The 10867-nt window shown below is 44.7% G+C and overlaps 1 protein-coding gene across 1 annotated transcript in view; it reads right to left on the bottom strand.

Annotated features, from left to right (window-relative positions):
• LOC139381763 (rho GTPase-activating protein SYDE1-like) overlaps nt 1–10358 on the bottom strand; it is a 52675-nt gene extending 42317 nt beyond the window's left edge. The window contains exon 1 of the mRNA XM_071125514.1: nt 10096–10358. Coding sequence (XP_070981615.1) covers nt 10096–10180 — 85 coding nt within the window. The 5' untranslated portion in view covers nt 10181–10358. The remainder of the gene's footprint in view (nt 1–10095) is intronic.
• Nucleotides 10359–10867: the final 509 nt, after the last annotated feature.

The raw sequence follows: 10867 nt of genomic DNA, 5'->3' as shown, positions 1-10867 counted from the left end.
GTAGGCTAGTTGAGAACACCTTTATTTAACCAGGTAGGCCAGTTGAGAACACCTTTATTTAACCAGGTAGGCCAGTTGAGAACACCTTTATTTAACCAGGTAGGCTAGTTGAGAACACCTTTATTTAACCAGGTAGGCCAGTTGAGAACACCTTTATTTAACCAGGTAGGCTAGTTGAGAACACCTTTATTTAACCAGGTAGGCTAGTTGAGAACATATTTATTTAACCAGGTAGGCTAGTTGAGAACACCTTTATTTAACCAGGTAGGCTAGTTGAGATCATCTTTATTTAACCAGGTAGGCTAGTTGAGAACACCTTTATTTAACCAGGGAGGCTAGTTGCGAACATCTTTATTTAACCAGGTAGGCTAGTTGAGATCATCTTTATTTAACCAGGTAGGCTAGTTGCGAACATCTTTATTTAACCAGGTAGGCTAGTTGCGAACATCTTTATTTAACCAGGTAGGCTAGTTGAGAACATCTTTATTTAACCAGGGAGGCCAGTTGAGAACAAGTTCTCATTTACAACTGGCGACCTGGCCAAGATAAAGCAAAGCAGTGCGACACAAACAACAACACAGAGTTACACATGGAATAAACAAGCGTACAGTCAATAACACAATATAAAAAAGAAAGTCTATATACAGTGTGTGCAAATGGCGTGAGGAGGTAAGGCAATAAATAATTATAAATATAATAAATAATTGGTCGACCTCTAATTCTAGTCCGACTCAGGAGGCGAACACACCATCCACCACTTCCCATTACACGCTAATGTTCAGTCTCTGGACAATAAAGAAGACGAGCTCAGGGCGAGGATCTCCTTCCAGAGATCTCCTTCCAGAGAGACATCAGAGATTGTAACATACTCTGTTTCACGGAATCATGGTTCTCTCCGGATACACTGTCCCCGTCCATACAGCCAGCTGGGTTCTCAGTTCATCGCGCAGACAGGAATTAAGAACTCTCCGGGAAGAAGAAAGACAGGGTTGTTTCATGATTAACCACTAATCCCGATCTAGAATACCTCACAATCAAAACTCCCAAGATAATTCTCTCCGGTTATAGTCACAGCCGTGTATATTCCAACTCAAGCCGATACCACGACGGCCCACAAGGAATTACACTGGACTTTATGCAAACTGGAAACCACATATCCTGAGGCTGTATTTATTGTAGCTGCGGATTTTAACAAAGCAAATTTGAGGAAAAACGCTACCAAAGTTCTATCAACACATTGACTGTAGTTCTCCCTCTGGTAAAACACTGCTACTCCCCCTTTCGAAATGCCTACATGGCCCTCCCCCGCACTCCTTTTGGCAAATCAGATCACAACTCCATTTTGCTCCTCCCTTCCTATAGGCAGAAACTTAAACAGGAAGTGCCCGTGCTAAGGTCTATTCAACGCTGGTCTGACCAATCAGAATCCATGCTTCAACATTGTTTTGATCATGCGGACTGGGACATGTTCTGGGTAGCCTCTGAGAATAACATTGAGGTGACTGAGTTCATCAGGAATGGTATAGGGGATGTTGTTCCCACTGTGACTATTAAAAACTACCCAGAAACCGTGAATAGATGGCAGCATTCGCGCAAAACTGAAAGCACGAGCCACCGCACTTAACCATGGCAAGGTGACTGGGAATATGGCTGAATACAAACAGTGTAGTTATTCCCTCCGTAAGGCAATCAAACAGGAAAAACGTCAGTACAGAGACAAAATGGAGTCGCAATTCAACGGCTCAGACATGAGACATATGTGACAGGGTCTACAGGCAATCACAGACTGCAAAGGGAAAACCAGCCACATCGCGGACCCTGGCGTCTTGCTCCCGGACAAGCTAAACACCTTCTTCGCCCGCTTTGGGGATAACACAGTGCCACCGACGTCTTGCTCCCGGACAAGCTGAACACCTTCTTCGCCAGCTTTGGGGATAACACAGTGCCACCGACGTCTTGCTCCCAGACAAGCTGAACACCTTCGCCCGCTTTGGGGATAACACAGTGCCACCGACGTCTTGCTCCCGGACAAGCTGAACACCTTCTTCGCCAGCTTTGGGGATAACACAGTGCCACCGACGTCTTGCTCCCAGACAAGCTGAACACCTTCGCCCGCTTTGGGGATAACACAGTGCCACCGACGTCTTGCTCCCGGACAAGCTGAACACCTTCTTCGCCCGCTTTGGGGATAACACAGTGCCACCGACGTCTTGCTCCCAGACAAGCTGAACACCTTCTTCGCCAGCTTTGGGGATAACACAGTGCCACCGACGTCTTGCTCCCGGACAAGCTGAACACCTTCTTCGCCCGCTTTGGGGATAACACAGTGCCACCGACGTCTTGCTCCCGGACAAGCTGAACACCTTCTTCGCCCGCTTTGGGGATAACACAGTGCCACCGACGTCTTGCTCCCAGACAAGCTGAACACCTTCTTCGCCCGCTTTGGGGATAACACAGTGCCACCGACGTCTTGCTCCCGGACAAGCTGAACACCTTCTTCGCCCGCTTTGGGGATAACACAGTGCCACCGACGCGACCCACTCCCAAAGACTGTGGGCTCTCCTTCTCCGTGGCTGACGTGAGGAAGACATTTAAGGATCTTAACCCTCACAAGGCTACCGGCCCAGACGGCATCCCTAGCCGCGTCCTCAGAGCATGCTTAGACTAGCTGGCTGGTGTGTTTACAGACATATTCAATCTCTCCCAGTCTCCTGTTCCCACTTGCTTCAAGATGTCCACCATTGTTCCTGTACCCAAGAAAGCTAAGGTACCGGAACTAAATGACTATCGCCCCATAGCACTCACTTCTGTCATCATGAAGTGCTTTGAGAGACTAGTCAAGGACCATATCACCTCCACCCTACCTGACACCCACTCCAATTTGCTTACCGCCCCAATAGGTCCACAGACGATGCAATCTCAACCACACTGCACACTGCCCTAAACCATCTGGACAAGAGGAATACCTATGTAAGAATGCTGTTCATTGACTACAGCTCAGCATTCAACACCATAGTATCCTCCAAGCTCATCATTAAGCTGGAGGCCCTGGGTCTGAACCCCGCCCTGTGTAACCGGGTCTTGGACTTCCTGACGAGCAGCCCCTCGGTGGTGAAGGTAGGAAACATCACCTCCACTTCGCTGATCCTCAACACTGGGTCCCCAAAAGGGTACGTGCTCAGCCCCCTCCTGTACTCACCTATGACTGCGTGGCTATGCACAACTCCAACTCAATCATCAAATTTGCAGACGACACAGAGGTTGCATTGTCTGTGGACCTAGGTCCACAGACCTAGTGGGCTTGATTACCAACAACGAGGAGACGGCCTACAGGGAGGAGGTGGTGTCAGGAAAATAACTTCTCACTCAACGTCAACAAAACAAAGGAGCTGAGCGTGGACTTCAGGAAACAGCAGAGGGAGCACCACCCCGTCCACATCGACGGGACAGCGGCGGAGAAGGCAGAAAGCTACAAGTTCCTCGGCGTACACATCACTGACAATCTGAAATGGTCCACCCACACAGACAGTGTGGTGAAGCAGGCGCAACAACGCCTTAGACTGTTAAATAGCCATCACTAGCCAGCTACCACCTGGTTACTCAACCCTGCACCTTAGAGGCTGCTGCCCTGTATACATAGACATGGAATCACTGGCCACTTTAATAATGGAACACTAGTCACTTTAATAATGGAACACTGGTCCCTTTAATAATGGAACACTGGTCACTTTAATAATGGAACACTGGTCCCTTTAATAATGGAACACTGGTCACTTTAATCATGGAACACTGGTCACTTTAATCATGGAACACTGGTCACTTTAATAATGGAACACTGGTCACTTTAATAATGGAACACTGGTCACTTTAATAATGTTTACATACTGCTTTACTCATCTCATTGTATATACTGTATTCTATTCTACTGTATCGTAGTCTATGTATTACTCATCTCATATCTATATACTGTATTCTATTCTACTGTGTCTTAGTCTATGTATTTCTCATCTCATATGTATATACTGTATTCTATTCTACTGTATCTTAGTCTATGTATTTATCATCTCATATGTATTTACTGTATTCTATTATACTGTGTCTTAGTCTATGTATTACTCATCTCATATGTATATACTGTATTCTATTCTACTGTATCTTAGTCTATGCTTTAGTCATCTCATATGTATATACTTTTTTCTATTCTACTGTATTTTAGTCAATGTCACTCCGACATTGCTCATCCTAATATTTATATATTTCTTAATTCCATTCTTTTACTTTTAGATGTGTGTTTTGTTGTGTTTAGTTAGATATTATTGCACTGTTGGAGCTAGAAACACAAGCATTTCACTACACCCGCAATAACATCTGCTAAACACGTGTATGTGACCAAAAAACATTTGATTTGATAGGGTCTATATGGCTCTGCTCAAAATTAGTGTACTATATAGGGAATAGGGCTGTAGAATAGAGTAGTGTACTATATAGGGAATAGGGCTGTAGTATAAAGTAGTGTACTATATAGGGAATAGTTAGACCAGGCCAGGCTGTAGTATAAAGTAGTGTACTATATAGGGAATAGGGCTGAAGTATAGAGTAGTGTACTATATAGGGAATAGGCCTGTAGTATAGAGTAGTGCACTATATAGGGAATAGGGCTGTAGTATAAAGTAGTGCACTATATAGGGAATAGGGCTGTAGTATAGAGTAGTGTACTATATAGGGAATAGGGCTGTAGTATAAAGTAGTGTACTATATAGGGAATAGGGCTGTAGTATAAAGTAGTGCACTATATAGGGAATAGGGCTGTAGTATAAAGTAGTGCACTATATAGGGAATAGGGCTGTAGTATAGAGTAGTGTACTATATAGGGAATAGGGCTGTAGTATAAAGTAGTGTACTATATAGGGAATAGGGCTGTAGTATAGAGTAGTGTACTATATAGGGAATAGGGCTGTAGTATAGAGTAGTGTACTATATAGGGAATAGGGCTGTAGTATAAAGTAGTGTACTATATAGGGAATAGTTAAAACAGGCCAGACTGTAGTATAGAGTAGTGCTCTATATAGGGAATAACTGTAGAAACCATCAGGCCCTTGACATATTCTGGTCATTACAGTTGGAGGTCATTACAGTTGGAGGTCATTACAGTGGGAGGTCATTACAGTTGAAGGTCATTACAGTGGGAGGTCATTATAGTGGGAGGTCATTACAGTTGGAGGTCATTACAGTGGGAGGTCATTACAGTGGGAGGTCATTACAGTGGGAGGTCATTACAGTGGGAGGTCATTACAGTGGGAGGTCATTACAGTTGGAGGTCATTACAGTTGGAGGTCATTACAGTGGGAGGTCATTACAGTGGGAGGTCATTACAGTGGGAGGTCATTACAGTGGGAGGTCATTACAGTGGGAGGTCATTACAGTTGGAGGTCATTACAGTGGGAGGTCATTACAGTGGGAGGTCATTACAGTTGGAGGTCATTACAGTGGGAGGTCATTACAGTGGGAGGTCATTACAGTTGGAGGTCATTACAGTGGGAGGTCATTACAGTGGGAGGTCATTACAGTTGGAGGTCATTACAGTGGGAGGTCATTACAGTGGGAGGTCATTACAGTGGGAGGTCATTACAGTGGGAGGTCATTACAGTTGGAGGTCATTACAGTGGGAGGTCATTACAGTGGGAGGTCATTACAGTGGGAGGTCATTACAGTGGGAGGTCATTACAGTGGGAGGTCATTACAGTTGGAGGTCATTAAGAGTTGGAGGTCATTAAGAGTTGGAGGTCATTACAGTGGGAGGTCATTACAGTGGGAGGTCATTATAGTTGGAGGTCATTACAGTTGGAGGTCATTATAGTGGGAGGTCATTACAGTGGACTGCAGCAGAATGAGCAGACCTTGTTGTGTCCCAAATGGCGCTCTCTGGCCTTATTAGTGCACTACTTTGACCAGTGCCCATAAGGTTCTGCTCAAAACTAGTGCTCTGTAAAGGGAGAAAGAGTGCCATTTGGGATCCCCATTCTATGTCTCAGACAGACATGCTCTCAGGGTGGGAATGTGGTCCCACGGTAGCCTGGTTAAACCCACACTGACTGCTGGGTTCACCATCCAGCCTGCTGAAACCAGGAACCTAGGTAGTCCCAACAGAACTAATGAGATCACCTCGTCCAGACATGACAGGCCACTCGAGTTTGTCATCTGCAACAACTATAGGCGATGGGCCAATTTAATGTTAGCGATGGAGCATTTCTCAATGTGTCCATTCATCCGTAATGCTTCGTCATCATCATCATCCTCATCAACAGGGTCTGTACAAAACAGGCTCTGTTATACACTGGAGTATATGACACGCCCCCCTCTGACCTAGCAGTGATGTCATCCATAATTCTACTGCTGCAGGAGAGAGGGGAGAGTAGAGGAGGAGTGAAGAGGAGGAGAGGAGAGAAGGAGAGAAGAGGAGAGAAGAGGAGAGGAGAGGAGAGGAGAGGAGAGGAGAGGAGAGGAGAGGAGAGGAGAAAAAACAGAGGAGAGGAGAGGAGGGGAGAAAACTAAATGTTGACACATTCACACAGACTTCAACATGAATGTTTGTCATTGCCCTTCAACCTTGGGGCTGTGGGACAAATACAGCTTTCTCAAACAGAGTCCCAGCCCATATGCTGTCCAGCCCTGGTGAAATCCAGGCCAAGAGTTTTATAAAGGCCTTATTCACATGACTACAGAGTTGAGGGCAGAGAGGAGACTGGCACAATGATTCTCTTTCATTTATATTTCTGTGAATTGACTTTACTAATGATGAAGAGGAGGGAGGTGTAGGTTGGCTCCTGTTTCTGTGAGTTGACTTTACTAATGATGAAGAGGAGGGAGGTATAGGTTGGCCTGTTTCTGTGAGTTGACTTTACTAATGATGAAGAGGAGGGAGGTGTAGGTTGGCTCCAGTTTCTGTGAGTTGACTTTACTAATGATGAAGAGGAGGGAGGTGTAGGTTGGCTCTTGTTTCTGTGAGTTGACTTTACTAATGATGAAGAGGAAGGAGGTGTAGGTTGGCCTGTTTCTGTGAGTTGACTTTACTAATGATGAAGAGGAGGGAGGTGTAGGTTGGCCTGTTTCTGTGAGTTGACTTTACTAATGATGAAGAGGAGGGAGGTGTAGGTTGGCCTGTTTCTGTGAGTTGACTTTACTAATGATGAAGAGGAGGGAGGTATAGGTTGGCCTGTTTCTGTGAGTTGACTTTACTAATGATGAAGAGGAGGGAGGTATAGGTTGGCCTGTTTCTGTGAGTTGACTTTACTAATGATGAAGAGGAGGGAGGTATAGGTTGGCTCCTCTTTCTGTGAGTTTACTTTACTAATGATGAAGAGGAGGGAGGTATAGGTTGGCTCCTCTTTCTGTGAGTTGACTTTACTAATGATAAAGAGGAGGGAGGTATAGGTTGGGTCCTCTTTCTGTGAGTTGACTTTACTAATGATGAAGAGGAGGGAGGTATAGGTTGGCTCTTGTTTCTGTGAGTTGACTTTACTAATGATGAAGAGGAGGGAGGTATAGGTTGGCCTGTTTCTGTGAGTTGACTTTACTAATGATGAAGAGGAGGGAGGTATAGGTTGGCCTGTTTCTGTGAGTTGACTTTACTAATGATGAAGAGGAGGGAGGTATAGGTTGGCCTGTTTCTGTGAGTTGACTTTACTAATGATGAAGAGGAGGGAGGTATAGGTTGGCCTGTTTCTGTGAGTTGACTTTACTAATGATGAAGAGGAGGGAGGTATAGGTTGGCTCCTCTTTCTGTGAGTTGACTTTACTAATGATGAAGAAGAGGGAGGTATAGGTTGGCTCCTCTTTCTGTGAGTTGACTTTACTAATGATGAAGAGGAGGGAGGTATAGGTTGGCTCCTCTTTCTGTGAGTTGACTTTACTAATGATGAAGAGGAGGGAGGTATAGGTTGGCTCCTCTTTCTGTGAGTTGACTTTACTAATGATGAAGAGGAGGGAGGTATAGGTTGGCTCCTCTTTCTGTGAGTTGACTTTACTAATGATAAAGAGGAGGGAGGTATAGGTTGGCTCCTCTTTCTGTGAGTTGACTTTACTAATGATAAAGAGGAGGGAGGTATAGGTTGGCTCCTCTTTCTGTGAGTTGACTTTACTAATGATGAAGAGGAGGGAGGTATAGGTTGGCTCTTGTTTCTGTGAGTTGACTTTACTAATGATGAAGAGGAGGGAGGTATAGGTTGGCCTGTTTCTGTGAGTTGACTTTACTAATGATGAAGAGGAGGGAGGTATAGGTTGGCCTGTTTCTGTGAGTTGACTTTACTAATGATGAAGAGGAGGGAGGTATAGGTTGGCCTGTTTCTGTGAGTTGACTTTACTAATGATGAAGAGGAGGGAGGTATAGGTTGGCCTGTTTCTGTGAATTGACTTTACTAATGATGAAGAGGAGGGAGGTATAGGTTGGCTCCTCTTTCTGTGAGTTGACTTTACTAATGATGAAGAGGAGGGAGGTATAGGTTGGCTCCTCTTTCTGTGAGTTGACTTTACTAATGATGAAGAGGAGGGAGGTATAGGTTGGCTCCTCTTTCTGTGAGTTGACTTTACTAATGATAAAGAGGAGGGAGGTATAGTTTGGCTCCTCTTTCTGTGAGTTGACTTTACTAATGATGAAGAGGAGGGAGGTATAGGTTGGCTCTTGTTTCTGTGAGTTGACTTTACTAATGATGAAGAGGAGGGAGGTATAGGTTGGCCTGTTTCTGTGAATTGACTTTACTAATGATGAAGAGGAGAGAGGTGTAGGTTGGCTCTTGTTTCTGTGTAGGATACGAACCCCCAGCATCATCTTCTCTCTCTGAGTGGTCTGTCTGTGTCAATGTGTGGGAATCAACTGTCTGTAACATCTTGACTATAGATGGTTTTGATTAGATGGTATACTGTCTGTAACATCTTGACTATAGATGGTTTTGACTAGATGGTATACAGTTTATGTCAGAATTTACTTTTCATAGCAGGTTAAGAGAACTGAAGCAGAAGGTTATGATAATTAGGTTTTTAGAAAAGGGGTTAGGGTTAGGTAAAATGCACAAAAAAATCCACTTTTTACGTCAATTTGACATAAGCTGTCTGTATCCTATTTAGACAAAACCGCTATAGGAGGGTCTGGGGCAGGGTCGAGAGGCGCGGCCCGCCCTGTCTGACTCCCTGTATTGATCTTGAATGGCTGAATTATGTAACACTGGCACATCTGCAGACAAACGCATTTTATTTAGGCCCATTCCGGAGATAACGGTAGCCCATTCCAGGGTTAACGGTAGCTGTTTCGAAAATAAAGGTAGCCCGTTCGGGAGATAACGGTAGCCCGTTCCGGAGATAACGGTAGCCCATTTCGAAGATAACGGTAGCCCATTCCGAAAATAAAGGTAGCCCGTTCCGAAAATAAAGGTAGCCCGTTCGGGAGATAACAGTAGCCCGTTCCGGAGATAACGGCAGCCTGTTTCTAGATAACGGTATCCCGTACCGGGGTTAACGGTAGCTGTTTCGAAAATAAAGGTAGCCCGTTCAGGAGATAACAGTAGCCCGTTCCGGAGATAACGGTAGCCTGTTTCTAGATAACGGTATCCCGTACCGGGGTTAAAGGTAGTCCTTTCTTTGACTTAACGCTACTCTCTCTAGATGTGTTCCGTTGCCGTCGGTCTCCGCTACTTCTTCTTGTCTCTTGTGTTTCTCCGTCGACAGACCAGAAGAATGTAAACAATGCCCAGGGTGACTTCTGGATTGTGAAACATGTTAAAGTTGAACCAATACAAAGTGTACCCTGCTGCTTCACTCCTATCCTTGACGTAGCGTCATTCACTATGTCTCAAATCGACATGTCGTGCATGTTTTACTGAAAAGTGATGTCTTTTCTTCGTGCCTACGAAATTAGTTGCCCCACAAAAACAAGTAAATGCCTATTTCTGAATACATGTTTTCGACATCTGCAGCGGTCTGTTATTTGTGTAAGGCTGGATTACTTATTGATTATCTAGTTTGGGTATAAAAAAAAAATACACACGTGAAAAATACAAACTGTCTATAAAGGAATTAAAACTCTAAACATCGTTTTACAGTTACCATTAAGTTTGGGGTCCGTTTTCCGCCGGGATCGATCCTTTCCCCGCAGCCGAGAGAAGGTCCGTTTCAGCAGGGGTTCAGCCATGGCTGAAACCCCGTAATGTGTGTTTTTCCCTGCTCGGTGCAAGCGGACTGGGGAAGCGGGTTAATTCGCTCTAAACTCCGGGAGTCCTCATCCTCGTCCTCGGTCCATCTGGAAAAGGACTGTTGTGTGAGCCCATCTCTGTCTGTGGAACTTGGTCAATGCTCTCCGAGTTTGGCTCTACGTCTAGTTCTCTCCTCTTGCCAAATTTCACAGGAAACGAATTCCTGGGATTCTTTCCCAAACTTTTTTTTTTTTTTTTTTAACCACCTCTAGTGCGAGAGAGTTGAGCGGCAGAGGAATAAGCAAGTGCTCATGGGAGATGTAGTTTCAGCGAAGTCATGGTTAAAACTACAGTAGGTTTCATGCAATGTAACAATGCAACACTTCCTCTACATCTCATAGACAATGAATTGGCCTTTTCCACTGTAATTAAACACGGAGCAAATGAATTACTATGTAATAAGCTTGTAATTACATGGAATAATCGTGCTATGTCTGTGATATGTGTTTTTAACTACGCTAGTTGAATGCCCTGCACTGTAAAAAAAAGCCCTGGATAAAAGTCTCTGCTGAATGACCTAAAAGTTAATAACGCAGTTGGTCTTTCCAACCCTGATGTGAGACGATGGGTCGCGTGAGGACTCTATCACGGAGAACTGCTGCCCTCTGCTGGCCATCCTGGAAATC

Source organism: Oncorhynchus clarkii, chromosome 23 (genome assembly GCF_045791955.1).
Source record: "Oncorhynchus clarkii lewisi isolate Uvic-CL-2024 chromosome 23, UVic_Ocla_1.0, whole genome shotgun sequence".
In the NCBI taxonomy this organism is placed as follows: domain Eukaryota; kingdom Metazoa; phylum Chordata; class Actinopteri; order Salmoniformes; family Salmonidae; genus Oncorhynchus; species Oncorhynchus clarkii.
Note: the sequence above shows the minus strand (reverse complement) of the source record. Positions and strands in the feature narration are given on the sequence as shown.